At 41.9% G+C, this 21,782-nt stretch overlaps 1 protein-coding gene across 1 annotated transcript; it reads right to left on the reverse strand.

The window, feature by feature from the left end:
* Nucleotides 1–702: 702 nt before the first annotated feature.
* LOC131248657 (conserved oligomeric Golgi complex subunit 4) lies at nt 703–21,153 on the reverse strand. The gene is made up of 2 exons (XM_058249040.1): nt 19,317–21,153; nt 703–1,395 (listed from the first exon to the last, which is right to left on the reverse strand). The coding sequence occupies exons 1-2, from the start codon at nt 20,949–20,951 to the stop codon at nt 766–768; spliced, it is 2,265 nt and encodes a 754-aa protein (XP_058105023.1). The 5' UTR covers nt 20,952–21,153; the 3' UTR covers nt 703–765.
* Nucleotides 21,154–21,782: the final 629 nt, after the last annotated feature.

Genomic DNA, 21,782 nt, shown 5'->3' on the forward strand with positions numbered 1-21,782 from the left:
GGCAATCAAAGGTGCGCCCAACATGATGAACGAACCGGATTGCTAAAATTGGTCCAAGCATTGATTTGAATTGTTCGTCATAATGGGTCCACATATGATTGCCTTTGCCTCAAAAGAACCACTAGATTGTAATTCTTTATTAAGCATCCCAAACATTCACAATGATGAAAATTACATCCAATTGTGAATTCAGGCAGGCTGGCCAAACAGTCAATAAAATATATTTTAAAAATAAATAATAAAAAAGGGACAATTTTGTTAATCAAGAAGTTATTGCTTTTTAATCATATAAATTTGTAATTACGAAAGTTTTGGGCACCTAACGTGTTTATAATTAATCGTTTCGGTAAGTGTAAGTGGCATGGATGCATGGAAATCTGGACGATCCAAATCTCAGGCCCTCATTGGGATGAAATATGAGGGGCGAAATTCAGACTGATCAAACGATCTTAACCCCACAATTTCACTTATGCAATTAGGACTCCTTGACGACTCGATATTTAACCATCCATACAACAATAAACATCCTTAGGCAGTGGAGTATGAATGCAGGAGGATTTGGTAGAACAGCTGTTGGCTTGAATGAGGTAGAAGATGAAGTGTAGTAAAGAAACCACATTCTCTCTTTCATTCATGAACCAAAAAAGAATCGAAACACAACAATGGAAAGCAAAGGCTTCTAATTTTTTTTAAAAAAAAATTAAAAATTAAAAATAAAAATTAAAAAAAGTAAATCAGAAGATCCACATCAAAAGTCATATCTTGTTACAATTTAAGAGTGGCTATTGATTCGGGTTTAAAATCAACCCTGAGACCCAACACCCTCCTCACCTCCGCGGGAGTGAGTCGCCATGTCATTGGTCCCGAGTTCTCTCCCCAGAAGTCTAGTATCTCAGATACTTTCTCCAAGTTGAGAATGGTTGCCATCTGAGTGAGGCGGGCGAACTTGTCTCTCACCGTCCTCTGAGTCATGCCGGAGAAATGGCTCACCAATGCCCTTGCATCCCTGTCGAGCTGCAGTCCGCCAAGCTGGGTGAACCTTTTCTGCATCATGATAGCTTCGAGCCTCTTCACAATGAAATCAATGATCAGATGGATGAACAGGTCGTAGTTGTTGGTTGTCATTGCAGGTTGTAGCCATGCTGCGTTGGTCTCGACAGCATGGAGAAGCTTCTGGACCCACGGATCATTCACCTCATTTTCCGCATACTCAGCTTCAGAGAGCTCATAGCTGATGGTCGCCACACTGTCAAGCACTGGGCGGATGCGGGGTGTCACAGTTGCGACCAGTTGCTCCATGCCGGCCTTTAGGGTTTGCTTGAAACCGTTGCTTATTTCACTCAACTCAGATAAACAGGACTTCACTCTTTCTCTGTCAGCTGGTGCAGGGAACACCTTTTTTTTCACAAGAAGAAAATCAGGAATCGTCACAATCAGGTTATGAATAAAAGGAGATTTCTTTAAACAAGCATGACACAAACATGTAAAGCGATACAATTTGCATGCAAAAATGGACCCATGCCAACATCAATACTTGAAGAGGATTAAACATGGTTTGACAGCTCGCCCAAGTCATATCTGACTCACCCGAGTTGACTCGGTTTTGGTTTCAAATGGGTTGGTAACCCGATCCACCCCCAACTCAGGCGAATCGCAACTTTTAAGCCAAATGAGTTACTGGGTCACAAGCCCAAAAAAAAAAAAGGGATTGGCAAAAACAAAGAAGCATTGGATCATCATCATCATCATTAGAGAAATGCTTCAGTGCTCTCAAAGGCTGTAAGTTATAGTGCACCTAGTAGCATTTAGTTGCATTAGGGCACTTGTATTGTCCAATCCATTGATCTAGACCATTCATTAGGTCCAACGAACATCTCGTGGCCTAACATGCAAGAACCACACCAATCTAAGAAATATTAACCATTCAATCAGTGGTTATCAATTTCAATGGTCAAGATCATTTACATTTTTTTTTTTTTTTTAAGTCTGAGAAATATATTTTGGACTAAATGGACAGTTCAGATCGATTGATTGGACTGTCTAACCAAACTTATATTTTGCATGGTAGTCTGAGAAATATATTTTGCATGGTAGTCTGAAAAATATATTTTGCATCCGTGAGCACCATCTAACTCCACACCCCAATCGACCCAGCATGTAATCCAAAAAACCCCAATCGACATGATCATATGCTTTCTCTACATCGAGCTTGCATACCCCTTTCCTTACGCTTCTATTACATAATTCTATACATTCATGCGCCACTAGAACACTATCCGCAATTTGTCTTCCCACCACAAAAGTCCCTTAGATTTTGAAACAAATTGACCAATAGCCACTTTGAATCTTGTGGCTAATAATTTTGCCGGAATTTTGTATGGACCTCCCAAAAGGCTTATGGGTCTAAAATCCTTCAAGCTTTATGCTCCTTCCTTTTTGGGAATTAGTGCAATGAACTTAGCACCTAACTCCGGGGGCAGAAAACCAGTAACATAAACTTTGTTAATAAAACTGATTACCTCACCTTTTACCAATTCCCAAAATTTCTGGTAAAATGAGTATAAGAAAACCATCCAGCCCAAGAGCCTTATCTCCACCCAACTCTTCAACTGCATACACTATTTCTTCCTCAGAAAATTCTTTTTCAAGAGATTCCGCTACCTCAAGCGAAATGGAGTCAAAAGCCAGGTTATTAATCTTTAGCCGATTCTAAGCTTCCCTTGATAGTAACTTCTTATAAAATCTACTACTGCCACAAACTTTTTGCTCCCCTTCCATCCTTACTTCCCCTACCACCACCAATTTGATTCTATTAACCCCTGCCCTTGCACTTACCATGGCATGAAAAAACTTTATATTTTTATCACCCTCTTTAAGCCATAATGCTCGTGATCGTTGTCTCCATTTTATCTCTTCTTCCCTTATTCTTGCACTCTATTTGACCAGTGTATCTCCCTCCATGCCCTCTCCTCTTCTGACAAACCTACTGACTCTTCTTTAACATCCGACTTCTGGATCTCATTTAACAAATTCATTGTTTCCTCCCCCTACAGCTTAGGACTTTTTTTTTCCACCCATTTATCTTGCACTTTAACTTCTTTAGTTTTTGAAAGAGATTATAACCTGCTCCCCCTTGGTCAGGGAAGGACTTCCACCACTCCTTTATTAAGCCTGAAAATCCCTCCACCTCTTAACCAGGACAGCTCAAAACGGAACAGCCTTGGGCCCTAACCCTCCTCGTTCAACTCTAACATTATTGGGCAATGATCTAAAATAAGCCTTGGTAGGAGATATTGATGAACAAGAGGGAATAAATCTAGCAAATCAGGCAAAAGAAGAAACCGGTCCAATCTTGACTTGACTGTTGAAACTTGCCCATTTGACCATGTAAACTTTACCGATCCCAAAGGTAGATCTACCAATTCATTCATTGTGATCCACTCCAAAAAATCCCTCATGCTTCAGTTGATCCTGCCCCCATTTGATTTTTCAAACGAGAATCAAACTACACTGAAGTCACCTCGCACACACCACGGAAATGACCACTTTTTACAACAATCATCCAACTTTGCCCAAAACTGATTCCTGCATCGTGACTTATGTGGACCATAAACCACCATCATAGACCATCTGAAACCAAAAACCTTATCTCGCAACAGTAGAGATAAAGACAATTGTCCCTTTAACACAATCTTCTAAACCCCATAAATTTAAATTCCATATTACTAGAATGCCACCCTGAATTCCCCTCTGCATCTAATGATTCCCATGATTTAGCGGCCTTTCCACAACAAATCCACCACTCTTTTGTCGATACTCTGCATCTTAGTTTCTCGGAAAGCTACCAGCTACGCTTTGTATTTTCTACAAAGATCCTTGATTTGTAACCTTTTATGGGGGCAACCCAGGCCCCTCACGTTCCAACTGACCAGCTTCATCGATCAACCATCTTGACCCTTTCTTCCTATAAGCAGATATACCTGCAATCAGTGATCCGCAAGGTCTATCTCCCCATCCCTTCCATTTGTCACCTTACATATACCTGATCTGCAAGGTCTATCTCCCCATCCTGTCCATTTGTCACCCTAAATATACCTGATTCCACCTCCCTCTGTACCAGTGCCATGTTCTGACAACCCCTCTCTTCCACAAAGTCAAAAAGAGTAACATAATCTTCCGAATTATCCCCAAATGTTACTCCCACCAACCTTGCAATTTCCCTAGAAACCCTTTTAACTCGTTTCATACCCTGTGCCATCGACACTTTCTTCCCTTTACCTTTTCACTTAGACAAAACCCTACTGGTCCTGGCCTCTGATTGAGTTGACAGAAAATCCCCTGTTCGAGTAGCTTCTAAATCCTTGGTCACTACTATTGGTGTTGCGTGTTGGATATCCAATCTCTCTTCTATTTCCCAACTCTGTCCTTCTAGATCGATTACTTGCTGACACATTACCTTCTCGTCAGAGCTGAGAGATTGATTCTGTTGATCCCCTTCTACTTTGAAATATTCGTTTTGTAGATTTGACTGTTGAGTTTTAGGAGTTGGACCCATCCCACTTGGTTTTTATTCTGTAGAGGATCCTCCATGGTCTTGACCATTGTCCTTCACAGTGCTAATTGCTTTCTGGGAGAAATCATCAAGGATACCTGCTTTGTGTAACTTTTCCCTTCGCACATGAGATAACTTACCCAATAAGCCACATGTGTAAAAAAATGCCACGTGTGCTAAAAAAATCGCTTCAAACACGTGTTTCTCCCTCCACACAAACATCCTTAAGTGACCTTTCTTTGCACATATCCTTCTGATGTCATTCAGCCAGGTGTCAAGATTTCGAATATCTCCATTTAATGCATTGCCACACGTCAACCAAAGATCGAGGTTATCAACTCTATCACCGGATTCTCTTCCCTCCTCATTACTAACCATTCCACATGTCGCACGGCAAGGGCAGCTGACATCACTTTTCCTGCCAGAGCCATCAATGCATTCTGGAAAAGGGAGCTAGCTGAGCCCAGCGCTGTCAGATGTTGCTCTTCTTTCTGAATCTTCTCGTGCTCCTCCCATATCACCAATAGGATTCAGACATGTCATCTTTAGACCCTTCAGTGCTCTGCCGGACCACCCAGCATGTGCAGCTTCTTCCTCTGAAGCGTTCTCCACCATTACAGGCGCTCAAGTCCTCTGGAACACATGGCTTTTCTTCCTCTCAACGAATCACCACTGCCATCTTCTCCTTCCCAACTCAAATGCCCACCTTTCCTGGGATCTCGTAGATTCTCCTCCTCCTGATTAGGACCCTGGCATAATGAATGAATTCTTAATTCGGTGAGCGAGAATCGACGGCACAATGGACCCAATACATTCCCCGATTTCTCGAATTACATTGTTGATCCAAAACTCAGAGTGAAAGGTGCCATATCTAGAACCAGCATGTCTCCCACCCAAAATCAGACCAATCCTCCTATCGTTGCACTTTTCTGACTGTATCGTCCCCGTACAAATTGTAGGACATAAAGAAGCTTACAAATCGCAGGACATAAAGAAACTATCTGCATCTTGTTGAGAACATAATGAAACGTACACTGCTTCATCTGATAACATCTTCACCATTGTATCTTCCGTACCCATCCCGCAATTGTGACTGAACCAAGCTTTGAGTTCTTCCTCAGAAACACCTGGTCGTACTGTTGCCACAAAATAAAACTCAAGAGGATTTGATTGACTCTTCTAGTACTCTCTCCTAAATTCGCACCACCATATCTCCTTCCAATACCTCTTTCCAAACCCCTTTCTAGTTTTGACTGTCAAACTCCTCCATTTCCATGTCCATGAAACACCCCTTAGTGTCAGAGTAAAGCACCACATCCTTATAGGATCTAATACTCCTATTTCCTTTAGACCCCGCTTTTGTTTTGACTTCTCAATAAGAGATCTCCTTTTCTTTCCCTTTTTTTCCCTCTTGGGATGATCCACTACAGCCCTTGTTTGTTGAGTTCGCCTTTTCACAGTTCTTCTCCAGCCCATAACTTGTTTTTTGAACACGCAGTTTTTTTCCTCCGAACCCGACACCATGCACATTTTCAAAACTCTCACCACCTCTTCTTCACAGCTCATGCGGACAAACACAAATCCACGAGAAGCAGAGGAAGATTTCTCTCTTGGAATCAGTGTTTTAAATATCGACGATATCGGCCGATATATCCCAGGATATATCTTATATCCCACCTATGCAATACGAAACACATAAGTAGTGGGATATATCCCACATGTTCGATCCGGTGATCATTTTTAAAAAAATTTCGGTCCTTTTTTGTAAATCATATTAAATCAGTGTCAAATTGTTACAAATCCATGATTTTTCATGTTTTGCATGAAAAATCATGGACTAGGAGCTTTGATTTCGAGATTTAGAGGAGGACTGAGTTGCGGAAAATTGAAAAAAAAAAAAAAAATCCTAATTTCTCACAAATCGATTGTAATCTGTGTCCAAACATAAAATCAAACATGTATGTAACCTAATCTAGTGATTCTTCTTTGCCTTTTGAATGTATTGCTTGTGTTTCCCCACGTCTTCTTACATTTATAAATTATATGAACATACTTGCATCAATTCAGTTAAACAATGCATAGATTAGGACCCCATACAATGAAAACCTATTATGTGCACTTGTTTTTTGTAATGTTTTAATTTGTGTGTATTGAAGTCTTTTTTAACAATCACTGAAATTTCATTGAAAAATTCGACCAATTTCCAATGTTTCCCCATGTTTCCAACAACAGCAATACATTACGCGATACGACCGATATATCCCATGTGATAACCGATATGTATCCGTATCCCAAGGGTGCGATACGTAACGCGATACCAATATTTTGAACACTGCTTGGAATAACCACTTCCATCACCGATCCTGCCTTGCCGAACACCCTTTCGAAATTGACTGTGAGCTGGCCATCTAGAAAACTTGTTATGAACAATATCGGATATTCAGGGAGAGTGGAGATTTTGGTTTTTCCTTTAGATTTTTTGCTTCTAACCTCCTTCCAATCCCCCTGTTCTCCGTCGACAAATTCCTTCGTCGCCTGCCGATGAATATCTGCAAGCAATCTGGTATCTTTCTTTACATGTTTTCCGGCTTGGCTACTCTCGCCACCTTTTTCATCTCCACTGTTCTCTTTTCGCCTCCACACAAGTGTTAACAAATCGAAGGTAAGAATTGTAGAAACAATCTAATTTTGAGGCTGACCTAGATATGGTGGTTTCCATAACTTAGTCAAATTAATTTAAGGCAGTGTATGCCATGTGTACAAGTTCTTAGTGCGTATGTATTGAGTGTCATACGTTGACTTAGTATATCATATAACTGCCCTTTGAGGAAACACTTCAAAAGGTTTAAAAATGCCCCCAAAAAATAAATGCCAATGGAAATAGTGAAAATTGGAAAGAAAAAAAAAAATTTTAATAGTTGTTTGAGGTACATTATGAACTTCTTTGTGAGACAATTGTCTTGGCACACCATTGACCGCCGATCTCCAGACTTGATGGCCCACATCCTGCCGACCCTCATCAAATCCTATTGGGGGTTTAAAGCTCTCCTGACCTGACTACCCTCTTTGTTAGTACCCTCTCAGATCACTTTGTCATCCTGCAGCACATGTCCGACAATAAAATGTACTGGAGTGTTGACAATGAAATGAACCTGGCAATTTCCACCAAAATTTGAAATTGGCCTCTCTGTAGTCTGGGGATGCTTGTCAAACAGTGCAAGAGATTGGTTGAGCATGAAGCCCGAGTTCAGTACAAAACCCCGCTTCAAGAATTAAGTCAATCCCCTCCTGGCCGTATCATATGTACCGGCTGGCCTGGTTACTGCTAAGGGGATCACAACGTCTTGGTTATCCTAACTTTTAGAACTCTTAAATTCTAAGGACCTGTTTGATAAGCGAGAATCAATGGGAGAATAAAGAAATTCATAATCATTATTTAATAATTATTTCCCAAGGAACTATAGAGAAATGGATTCCATTTATAGTTGTATGTTTATTTTGCAAGTGTAAATCTTCAATTCACTCACAACAATCACCTTGAATTTTGCCCCTAAGAATTGCAAAAGTGAAAAGGTGTAATGATTATTATAGAATACATGGTTTTGTTTACAAATCAAACATAGAAAAACGTTTTGTCAAGGGAAAATTGCTTCTTTTCATTTCATTTCCCAAGGATTTCCACTCATCAAACAGGCCCTCAACGCTGAATAAGTTGGTTGACCGACAATAATTTCTCCTGTCGAGAATCAATGTCCAAACATGGTTCGAAATAGTACATTATACCATTATACAACCACTCCTAGCTTCAAACTAATTTGATGAGCAGTAAAAAAAAAAAGGAAAACAAAGGATGAGAAGCAATTTTCCCTTGATATGACGTTTTCTCATATTCGGTCTGCAAATAAAATAATTCATTCTATGATGTAATATTACGCTTTTCCACTTCTGCGATCTTCGACCACAAGATTCAAGGTGACCATTGTAAAATGAATTGAAGATTTCCGCTTGAAAATCAAATATGCCACTAAAAACAAAATCCATTTCTTAAAAGTACATTAGGAAATCAAATAATGATTACAACTTCCATTTTTCCCGTGGATTCCCACTTATCAAACAAGCCCTAAAGTTTTTCTCCATAGTCTCGATTTAGCAAAAACCTCCTCTCTAGAGCCAACTCTTAACCAACACCACATCATCAACACATAACATACTCTCTCGAACCCAACTTGGATCCATGACGACCAAAAATTGTCCAACATGGGTTGATTACGCCCAGCCGAAGCCTGACCAATTCACTCATATTTGTGCAAGATTTGGGTTGTTCATTAGGTGGGCCCCACCATGCATGTACTATGGTCCAAAATCAGGCTAGTCCAACCATCAGTTGGGCTACACGTTTATAAAGAAATAAAATACTTGAAGCAGATATTACATTTGATATAGTATGAAATGCCATTGATAACCTTTAACAGGTTGGGTTGTGCCAATGGGCTTTTAGAAATAGCTTGAGCCTAGCCCAACTAATAGACAACGTGAATTTTTTACTACACAACCCTCGAGCTTAATACCATAACCTAAGCATGACAAAAGTAGGCCAGGCCTGAAAGCTTGTTGGGCAAACCCCGCCCATTAACAGCTCTATCCATGCATGTCTTTAACGATGTCAAGAAATCTCCTTTATTAGTCTTGCAACCCATATCAAGTGAGTCATCTCGCCTACAGCTCAAGGACCTCATCCAATACAATCTCATTAGCCCCTTGTGCATTCAGACTATCTCAGCTCCTTGTGATTGATAAGCTTATTTCAACTATTTATTGATGTTAAGTGCCTTGCACTCGTTTATTTATACAGCTCATGCCTCTATTTATATTTCACCTTAGAATCAAGGGCTATTCCTCTAAAATGTAATTAAGGACTTATGGTATGTCATGGCCTAGAATGTAACAAGGACTCAAATAAGGATAGCCTTTCAATTGTGTGCGCTTTTGTCTCTTGTGGATGTGGCAATGATATGAGAATGTCTTATGAATGTCTCGTGAATGGCAATGAAAGCGATCCCCAATGTATACATCTATACTTGATCCAAAATGGTATCAACAAAATCGCGACTCTACTAGGAAAGATGAAGAAATCAATGCCAAAAATAACATGTAATCAGAATAGGAATCAAAGATAAAAACCAGATCTGGACTCGATCTAATCAGATCTCAATCATTAATTGATTAGAGATAATTGTTGTTTGTGGACAGATAACGATAGAGACAATCGATAATCTGTTTTTTTCATCATCCAGAATCGGATCTAATAAAGTTCAAGTATGAGCAGAGAATTTAATAAAGAAGAAAATGAATGAGACCTACTGTGAAGAAGAAATCTGCAGAAAAGAAGCTTTGATCGGCTGATTGTAAGAGTTCTGATCTGCTGATTGTAGGAGCTCTGACCAGATCTAATATCTAATAGAGCTGTTAGACATTCGGATCTTCTAATCTGGAGCTCCTGGACATTCAGATCTTCTTGTTAGAGTTGCTAGACATTCAAATCTTCTTGTTAAAGCTGCTGGACGTTCAGATCGGCTGCTGAAATTTCCTTTTGCTTAGAACAATCTTTATTGATTGTTGTCCATTGGTCTTTGGATCTTTGCATGTTGATCTCCCTCAGCCACTTGATAGTGGGCCATCTATTTCCAGATCTACGATCTGGATGATCTCAGTTGTGGTTCTATTCTGATAAGAAAAGGAGAGAAGGGAGATAGGGAAGGAGATGGAGGGAAAACTGCTTTTGTGCTGTTCTTTCAAATGAGAATGATGGGGCTTCTCTATTTATAGAGAATGAGGCAGGGAATCATGTCACATGTCGCGTCTTGATTGGTCCACAGGAACCATTGGACAGTTGGATGACAATCGTTACCCACTAAGCAATGGCGTGATGCCATTGGTCCAATTCATGTCAACACTTAACTGGTGCACTCTGTTTTCACTGCACAGACCAATCTTGGAAGAATGGCCATAACTTCCTCATCAATGGACGGATCAGGGTGATTTTGTACTCGCTGGAAAGCTAAATGAAGACCTGCGATCCAAGCCTGGAATCAAACCAATCAGATATCATTTTATCCACCAAATGGGGCCCACAATATGCCTAAGGCATCCTCAATCATGGTCACTTGATAAGTAGCATACCTCTTCAATGATCGGGACGAATCTCACTCGATACAAGTTGGATCGCAATGAAACGAATTTTAGACGGAAATAATTTTGACTCTTTTCAATGGCTTAGAAATTGCTCCGATCAGACATCATTTGCCCATCCATCCGCTATCTCGAACTTAGGTCATACGCGTTGTCCACTTTTCAACAATCTTAGAAAATGTGATTTTCTATGTCAAAACACTCCCATCACCTCCATTTATGGAAGAACTCTCCCACCAACCCAAAACTTGATAACACCAACTATTTCCTCTTACTGCAACTTTGAACTATGCAATTACTAAAGTATTCTCTTAGGAACTTGATGCAGGACAACTAACCACTTGCTCTAAAAGCTCGAACTGATAGAGCATGGCGAATTAATCCCTTTATCTCATAGCCTAGGCCCCACATCGCATGAGTTAGGACCTCGGCCGAACCCCCTAGTGGGCCCCACTTCACATGGTTTCTGCTTCACACGGATGGGGCCCACCTCACAGGGCCGTCCACCCCGAGTGTGCCCCTGCATCCCACAAGCAACTCCACTCGAGTCTGGTGTGAAAATGCCCCTACATTAATCACCCCCGGTGAGGAGTCTCGAACACGGAACCTCCCGCTCTAATACCACTTTGATGTAGGACAACTAACCACTTGCTCTAAAAACTCGAACTGATAGAGCATGGCGAATTAATCCCTTTATCTCATAGCCTAGGCCCCACATCGTATGGGTTAGGACCTCGACCAAACCCCCCCTCGTAGACCCCACTTCACATGGGTTCCGCTTCACACGGTTGGGGCCCACCTCACAAGAGTCACCAGCCTCACATGGGCCACCCACCCCGACTATGCCCCTGCATCCCACAGGCAATCCCACTCGAACCCCGTGTGAAAATGCCCCTGCATTAGAACTGTAAATTGCAACTTCCCAAAAAGAAAACTTTAAAGAGAACTCACACATATTCGAAGTGCATGAGACTGGAAATTCTAATTCAGAGAGCCACCAAGACTTTTGGACTTCCTCGTTGGCACCAAATGGGGCCCACCAAGCTACGCACATAAGGGACTACCATCCCAAGTGCATGCTACCACATGTGCTTCATCAATATCATATGTAGAAATAACTTGCACACTACCATACAACTTTCACAAACCACACTCTCGTTTCTTACACAAAAAACAATGGGACGTTCCTATCAAATGGCATGCGCATCAAATCAGTTAGCAATGAACATGCTAGTTCGTGTAGTATCATCAGCATTCTACATAAAGAAGAGAACAATAATTTTTACCATCAGAAACCCCAAGACAAGGCATCAACTTACCTCTGAGCACTGCTCCTCGAGCTCATGTCGAGGTTTCAGGACATACTTGCTACTTACGTCCATATTATTCAAAGTTGTAGTGATCTCCATTCTAAGGTCCTTACTCTTGCTCAGGTGGTAGACTCTCGGGAGTTTCAACACCAAGTCAAGGGTTCGAGTACCCATAGGTGGTGAAATCCCACTATGGAGTAAGTGTGTGGGGGTGTGTGTGTGTGTGTGTAAAAAATTTATAATAAAAAAAAAAAAAAAAAAAAAAAAAAAAAAAAAAACAGCTTCGCCCCCAAATTTGGCTCCCTCATTTTCTATTGCAATGCATCCTGATATTCATTGCGCCACTCAAAACCGTAAGCATTGAATTGATATTCAAAGTTGAAATTGCCCACCTGCAGCAGCTCTGCAAAACATAGAACACATCATCAACCATCGAAGTTGTGAGACTATCAACCACATGCTCGTCAATCTTTATTGCCTTCCTCACATTCTCCACCATGAAAAATTCCTCCAGAATCACATAAAATCCAGTAAGATCATGCACCATCCTATTAAACCTCCCACTCCGAAATGCCTTTGTGGCCCATGGACCCAACTCCGGATCAACAGAACTCAACCCCCTAATCTTTGACACCATGAACTCCATGTAATCCTCACCCCTGTTGAGTCGACAACATGATCTCTTCCAAATGCAACTCAACCTCCCTTGGATCGGGCCCTTTAACAGACCCCACAGAAAGTAAATCCTTGCTATCCCCACTGATTTTTGATACTAATTGAGGCAACCTCCGGTATTCCATGTACTTCTCCAAGATCTTTGACCCCACTAAACTGCACTCTTCTTGAAGCTCACAAATTGCATAAACAACCACGTACTCCCCGCAAAGGCCACGCAAGATCTCATCATTTTCTTCGATTGCAAACACAGTGTCTTTGAAAAGATTAGTCAAGCACCCAACGAAATTGACCTGATTCTAGCCCACATTTTGCTCTGCGAGCTCTAGCAAGTGCTCAAACTCCAGCTTCGACCTCAAATTGATGACCTTCTTTAAATACAAGATGTAAGTCTGCAACATGTCTTGCTCGCGCCTCAGCGCCCAACTGTGAGAAAAGCCACACGAACCGCAGGATCGTGGGGTGGTCCCACTGATTGACAAAAGTGTCGAGTCTCTTCCGCACGATCAACTCCAGCTGGCGCATGGACTTGAGGAGTTGATCGCACTGCTAGGATCCCGAATCCTTGTACTTAACGTCGATCTGAAGGAACGTACTAACAAAATTCGCAGCAAATTCAGTCCTTGGACTCGAGGGCTTTCTTGACGCCATCGATGCAATTGGCACGCTCGACAATGGCATCAATGCAGGAGAGGACGGAATGGACGCGGGACTGGGCAAGGTCGAGCTCGCGGACCCTGTAGATGACCTGGTCAGAGAGATCAGTGGTGGAGCATATGAAAGAGAGTATATGATTGGAGTCTGCGCGGACAATGTCGGGGACGTCAGCGAAGCGATTGAGGGAGAGGAGGTGACGATCGAGATCCGTGCGGTGGGAGAGGAGGGATTTGAGGCCAAGATCAAGGGACTGCTGGTAGGCAATGCATTCATGGAGAAGGCGGGTCATGGCGCCAATGTCGATAATGGTTCGGATCTGGCCTAGGGTTTTCGAGGTGCCAAAATTGTAATTACTCCTCTCTATACTTTTCCATCAGTTGCAATGTAGAAAATTAGTTTCAATAGTTATCTCCCTAGCACAAAGCCAAACTGATTCTTTGATAAAATTATTTCTTTGTTTGGGTGTGAAAAATCACATTTCAAATATTACTAAAAAGTGGACAGCGCACATGAGCCAAGTTTGAGTTAGCAAACAGAGGGGCAAACAATGTCCGATCAAGGCGATTCTTGAGCCATTGAAAAGAATGTCAAAAGACCTTTCACCCAAAATTTATTTCACCTCAACCCAACCTTTATTGAGGGAGATCTGCCCCAATTACCAAAGACGTACGCTACTGATCAGCAGGCCACAGTTGAGGACGCCTCAGCCACTTGCAGGCCCTGTTTGGTAGGCCAAACGATGTTCGATCGACTTAATTCCAAGTGTGAATGATAAATCATTGAATTATCTTTCTAACAAGAACAAGATCACCCTGCTCTGACCAATAACAAGAGAGTTATGGCCATTTTCCTGAGATCACTCCGTACAAAGAACCAAATACGTTGATTAAGAGGAGTGACTTAACCGATTGCATTGTACCATGTGGCACTCCTTAGTGGAAGACAGGTGTCACCTAGCTGTCGTCCCACGCTTAAGGGGACCAATTAGCAGGCGCCACGTGGTGGGCTTTCCCCTTCTCCTTTATAAATAAGTGGTCACCAAGGGAATACAGGGTCATCCAGAATAGGACGAGTTTTAAACAATGATAGGAGGTCATCACGCTAACTTTCTCGATCATGCAAGAAATGGAAACACAAATCGAGCCAAGTTGATACCCATTTAAGTTGGGGTGGACATTTTTGCAAGTTGAGTAGATAGAACACTCATTGTGAAAGGAGATTCTTGTTTGGATATTGCACAAGGAAATGCACTCCACCATGAAACTTAGCTTTCATCCTAGGTGCCTTAAAATTACATATCCAAACCATGGATGCTTCTTTTAATCATGTTCCCAAGATAGGCAAATTGTATTGTGGATTCTCTAGCAAAGAAATCCATAGATCTTCCTCCAAATGCTTAACTAAACGACAAGTTTTTACTTCAACTAAAAGAGAGAATTTTCCGATGCCTCCAACGACCCTCTCATCACCCTATTTTAGAATAACTCTCTCACAATCCAACACCACCAAATATTTACTCCTAGTACAACTTCCAACTAAATTATTTTTTTAGGTAAGTTGCACTTGAGCTCAAGACCACAATGTTGAAAAAAGCCCCATCTACCATTGAGCTACAGGCGAATCACTTCCAAATGCGCTATTAATAACCTACTCTCTTAGGAACACTAAATTACAACTTTGCAAAAAAGATGATGATTTCAAACAACATATACATATTCAAAGTATGTGGGAAATAACATCATATAAATTCAAATTCAAAAATCCATTTGACTTTTCAGCTTCCTTGTTGGCACCAAAATGGACCCACCAACACAAATGGGGCTACCTTTCCAAGCTATGCCGCCATGAGCTACATTATCATCCCTGAGTTGGAGGGAACTCATCATCAAGTTTGAACCGTTGTTAGCCTTTGATTATGATGCACATTTATACCGTATTTTCTTCAACTTTAGTGGAAGTTGATGGTGTAGCCCTCCACATTTGATTAGCTTCGCTTGCATAGGATGGTGTCGCAGATCAATGTGTCGTTGAATCTTCTGCATCATTTCTCGAGTAGATCATAAGCATGGATTTGATCGGACAGTAACAATGAGACATACTCCATGGAAAAACGAAGCACACAAATAACTTCACATACCATGATGTGCATGTTCCATTTGCCATTAGCTTTGCTCCAGTCAATACAATCATTGTTGCAATTGATTCTTATCAAAATTCCACCAACCCTATTATCGAATTATCCATCATATCCACAATAGTCATTGTAGGGATTTCAACCACACATTCGTACGTTTGAAGGATTGGATAAAACAATTCAAACAAAGAAAAGAGGAGGAGGAGGAGGAGGAGGAGGAGGAGGAGAAAGAGCAAACCCCCTTGTTAATGGAGATTTTCTAAGCTTTTAATCTTCGGGTTACAACTTACAATCCTTTCTCAAGAGCTCTAGCCTCCAAGATTTTAGCATCCTGACAACCACTAGTGGATGAACCCTCCTCTTTTAGAAATATTAACCCTAGCTCTTACTAGGGGGAGATTAGAAAAGAAAGAGGAGGGCGTCCCAGCCTTAAGAGTGAGACCCTTCAAGCATTCTCTTCTTATAGAGTTCCTGCAGGCCTCCTCACTTCGGTTGCATGTGGGCCATCACATGCCACTTTGCACTTGAGGAGGTCTTCTCACACATGAACACTATGCCCTAGAACATACACCATCCTATATCCTTCCGCATCATCATCACCCTACCATCATATGGGCCCCGATTCTAAATGTGGTTCCCACTAGACAGTTATGAAGATCCACCATTGAATTTGACAGATGACTACCAAAAGAATAAACGTATATACTTAAAACACAAAAAATCATTATTTTCATTCAAAAACCTTTTCAATCAAAATCTTTTAACCCAAAACAACTTGCATGAGCTCATGATTAACTGGCCCTGGGAACCTACGTAGTCTTCTATGGTGAAGTAATATATACAACAAGATTGCATTTTGTGGATTCCTTGTTAAACTATTATATGCCCCATATGTTTCCACATGATTAACCCAATCACAAGCTTACGTCGTCCTGAGCATCAGGAATCACAACATTGGTCAAAGCTAATCAAATAGATATCATGGACACATAACAACTAGTCCTCAGGGCTAAGGATATTTGAATAGGGTGCTTGTAATTGTATGCTACCTCTATGGGAAGGAGCATTCCTCACATAATTTCACAACTCAACATGCCAACTATGCTAGGTTGTACACACCCGTGTACTGATGTAATTTCACAACTCAAATTGCTCAAGACAAAGTAACACCACTTAATTCAAGCCATCGGTCACATGGAAACCTTACTACATATTGGCCCAAGAATGTGACATTCTGAACAAGGTTTTCATGGATAAGGCAATCAAGGTCCCATCTCCCGTGTGACACTTGCATATCCAAAAATAGGAGGCTTGATACAATATCCATGAGGGACTCCAATCATGATTTCAATCAAACCATAACACACATGTTAGTGCAACCATTATGATGCAGAAGAGAACATACATATATTTATAGCCCATGTCTCATTTATCACAGCAAACAGCATCCATGATAGCCTGGGTGGGACATCAATCGCATATCTGGAGCACAAAACCTAAAGGTCACAACAACACATCCATTGATAGCTATGTCAGTTGATTGATAGTTGATCTATCATCTGATCAATCTGTGGATCTACCAATCAATCCAATGGTAGTTGGGATCACAGCTGCCTGATTTCCTGTAGCTTTTCATCTCTTGCGTCACACGTCAAGATGTTACTGCTTCTTCCTAACTCTCCGCACCACCACGAAAGAAGAATGCATTACATTGGAGAACTACCACTCAAAAGCTAATTTTAAGCTATGATACCAAATGATGGAGAAGAGAAAAACAAGAGGAAGAGAAATAAAGAACAAGGGAGGCAGATGAAAGTGTTATAGTGGGAGCAATGCTCAACCAAACATAACTTTTACTTCAACAAGAAGAGAGAATTTTATAATGCCTCCTATGAACCTCCGATGGAGAAAACAAGAACAAGAGGAAGAGAAAAACAATGAACCAGGAGAAAGATGAAAGTGAATCACAAAAGGGAGCATTGCTCAACTAATAGGAGTTTTTACTTTAAAAAGAGAGAATTTTCAAATACTTCCAAAGACCCTCCCATTTATAGATGAACTCTCCCACCAACCTAACCTAAATAACATTAATTACTTAACTCCCAATGCAACTTCCAACTACACTATTAATGACCTATTCTCTTAGAAACTCTAAATTACAACTTTCCACGAAGGTGATAACTCAAATATTCAAAATGCAATTGTAACTTCTAGTTCAAAAAACCACTTCAAGTTTTGGACTTCCTAGTTGACACCAAAATGGGGAAGGTACACATATATGGGACTACTATCCCATGTGCATGGTAACACATGTGCTACTTGGAGAGGACTCGCCCTTGAGTTTGAACCATTATTGACCTTGGAACATGATGCAACTCTACGGTATCTTCCTTGATTTTAATAGTAGATGATTTAATCACATGCACTTAATTGGCTTCGCATACATAGAATGGTGACAATGTGACATAGATCAATGTTTTGTTGAATTTTTCACATCTTCACAACGTCATTCCTTACAAAAATCGCATGCACAGATTTACTTGGGACATTAACAACCAGAGATAAACTCCAAGCATAAACAAAGCACATAAATAGCTTTGTATTATGATGCACATGTTCCTTTCGCCAATGAGTTTACTGTTACTGATAACAATCATTGTTGCGATCAGTTCTTGTCCAATTCAACCAATCCAACCATTGAATTGTCTATCGTATCCACAATTATCACAACCATTGAGTTTACTCTTACTGATACAATCATTGCTGCAATCAGTTCTTGTCCAATTTGACCAATCCAACCATTGAATTGTCCATCTTATCCACAATTATCACAACCACATTCATCGGTAATTGTGTCCCGACTATTAATCCATCATTCTATCTCCTTCGAATTTTAGATATTTGATTTCAATGAATTGAGACTCAAGGCATGTCTTTTAAGTTGTTAACCTCATCTAACGCGATAGAGATGGATCAAGTCTGCCTTGATTTCCCGCAACTCTACTCCTCTTGCATTACCCATCAGGATGTTGTTGCATATTCCTCTAGGTTCTTCTCACCGCCATGGAAGAAAATGCACTAGAGTGAAAAAAGCACTACCGAATAGCTAATGTAACACCAGATGATAGAGAATAGAAGAGGAATAGGAAGAGGAAGAGGAAGAGAAAAACAAAGAACTGCAAGGAAAATGAAAGTGAATCACAAAGGAGGCTATGCTCAACCAGAAGAGAAATTTCCACTTCAATAAAATTATAAAAGAGAGAATTTTCCAATGCTTCCAAAGACCTCCCATCACTTCCATTTACAGATGAACTCTCCCACCAACAGACAACTAGATAACATAAGCTATTTCCTCCTAACGCAACTTTGAACTACACTATTACTGTAGTATTCTCTTAGGAACTGTAAATCACAAATTTCCAAAAAAGATAACTTTCAGAGAACTCACACATATTCAAAGTGTACGGGGTCGCAAATTCTAATTCAAAGAGCCACTAAGACTTTTGGACTTCCTCATTGGCACCAAATGGCGCCTGCCAAGCTATGCACACAAGGGACTGCCATCCCAAGTGCATGCTATCACATGTGCTACATCGATAACTTGCACATTATCATACGATATTCACAAACCACGCTCTCGTTTCTTTCCACAGAAAACAATGGAGCATTCCTATCCAATTGCATGCGCTTCAAATCAGTTAACAATGAACATGCAGTATTATCATCATCATTCCACATAAAGAAGAGAACAATAATTTCTACCATCAGAAACCACAAGACAAGTCATCAACTAACATACCTCTGAGCACTGCTCCTCGATCTCATGCCGCAGTTTCAGGACATACTCGCTACTTACGTCCATATTATTCAAAGCAGTAGCGATCTCCATTCCGGTCTTCTGCACACAAACACCCCCCAAGAACAGCTTCGCCCCCAAATTCGGCTCCCTCATTTTCTGCTGCAATGCCTCTTGATATTCATTGCTTAACAGATTCATTGCACCACTCAAAACCGCAAGCACCGAATTGATATTTGAAGTCGAAATCGCCCGTCTGCAGCAGCTCTGCAGAACATAGAACACATCATCGACCATCGAAGTCGTGAGACTATCAACCACCTGCTCGTCAATCTTTATCGCCTTCCTCACATTCTCCACCATGAAAAATTCCTCCAGAATCACATAAAATCCAGTAAGATCCTGCACCATCCTGTTAAACTTCCCACTCCGGAATGCCTTTGTGGCCCGTGGGCCCAGCTCCGGATCGACAGAACTCAGTCCCCTGATCTTTGACACCATGAACTCCATGTAATCCTCACCCAGCTGAGTCAACGACAGGATCTCTTCCAAATACAACTCAACCTCCCTCGGATCAGGTCCTTCAGCAGACCCCACAGAAAGTAAGTCCTTGCTATAAGAATTGATTTCTGATGCTAATTGAGCCAGCTTTCGGTATTCCATGTACTTCTCCAAGATCTTCGACCCCATCGAATCGCACTCTTCTTGAAGCTCACAGATTGCATAGACAACGCCATCCTCCCCACAAAGGCTACGCAAGATCTCATCATTTTCTTCGACTGCAAGCACAATGTCTTTGAACAGATTCGTCAAGCACCCAACGAAATTCACCTGATTCTGGCCCACATTCTGCTCCGCAAGCTCCAGCAGGTGCTCAAACTCCAGCTTTGACCTCAAATTGATGACCTTCTTCAAATAAAAGACATAAATCTGCAACCCGTCTTGCTCAAGCCCCAACGGTGAGAAAAGCCGCACGAACCGCAGGATCGTAGGGTGGTCCCGCTGATCAACAGCAGTGTCGAGTCTCTTCCGCACGATCGACTCCAGCTGGCGCTTCGACTCCAGGAGCTGGTCCCGCTGCTCGGATCCCGAGTCCTTGTACTTCGCATCGATCTGAAGGAACGTGCTGACGAAATTGGCGGCAGATTCGTAGTCCTCAGACTCGAGTGCTTTCTTGACGCCATCTATGCAATTGGCACGCTCGACGATGGCATCGATGCGGGAGAGGGTGGACTGGACGCGAGACTGGGCAAGGTCGAGCTCGCGGACCTTGCGGCTGACATGGTCAGCGAGATCGGCCGTGGAGCGGACGGAAGAGAGCATGTGATCGGAGTCGGCGCGGACAATGTCGAGGACGTCAGAAGAGCGGTGGAGGGAGACGAGGTGACGATCGAGATCCGTGCGGTGGGAGAGGAGGGATTCGAGGCCGAGATCAAGGGACCGCTGGTAGGCGATGCATTCGTGGAGAAGGCGGGTCATGGCGCCAACGTCGGTGAGGGTTCGGATCTGGGCTAGGGTTTCCGGAGTGCCGAAATTGGGAGGGGCGGGAGTCGCTGCGTCGGATGTGTCGGGTTCGGGTACGGTTGTGGGGACGGAGATGGAGAGAGAGGGGGAGGCGGGTCCGTTGAGGGTCGACATTTTGGGTTTTTTGACGGCTGGGATTGGTGTAGAGAAATCTACATCGCCTGATGGATGGTGATGGTGGAAGAGGGGAGAGAAGTGAGTCTTTGCTTCCGTTTCGATTCGAAGGCGAGCTTGGAGGGGTCTTTGCTTCCGTAACAGCTAATCCGCTCCCAGCTTGGAGAGGGAAGGAAGAAATCGGATTGAGTTCTAAGCAACTCGGTGGGCTTTTATCGTACTGAGTAAACTCTGTTGGCCAATCGTGAATATATGTGGTTTATCCTAGCCGTCCATCCGTTTTTCCAGACAATTTTAGTGGTTGATCTCAAAATTAAAGTACATCCAAAGCTCAGGCGGACCACATCATAGTGGGAATAATGATTTCCACCGTTAAAATCTTCGTAGGCCCACGGTGACGTTTATCTGTTATCCAACCTGTTGATAGCTCGCAAAGACAGCACAGGGATAAAGGGTAAATAAAAATATCAGCTTGATCCAAAAATTCTATGGCCCGTGAAGTTTTCAAGAAGAGGCGTTCAATTCACATTGTTTCTTATGGCATGGTCCATTTGAGTTTTGAATGTGCTTTATTTTTATCCAGGCAAAAATATATCCAGTAAGAAGGATGAACAGGATGGATTAGTCATAGTGGGCTCAACGGAGTTTACTTACTAGACGCGGATTGCGTCCTTCCCGTCTCTAGCCCTGGGCAGTTTTGTGGGTGGGCCCACTGTGATGTATCTGTACATCCAATCCGTCCATCCCTTATCTCAGATCATTTTAAGGCATGAGCACAAAAATGAGGCAGATCCAACGTGCAAATTGACCACACGATTTTTGACTCTTGCA

This window comes from Magnolia sinica, chromosome 6 (assembly GCF_029962835.1).
Source record: "Magnolia sinica isolate HGM2019 chromosome 6, MsV1, whole genome shotgun sequence".
NCBI lineage: Eukaryota > Viridiplantae > Streptophyta > Magnoliopsida > Magnoliales > Magnoliaceae > Magnolia > Magnolia sinica.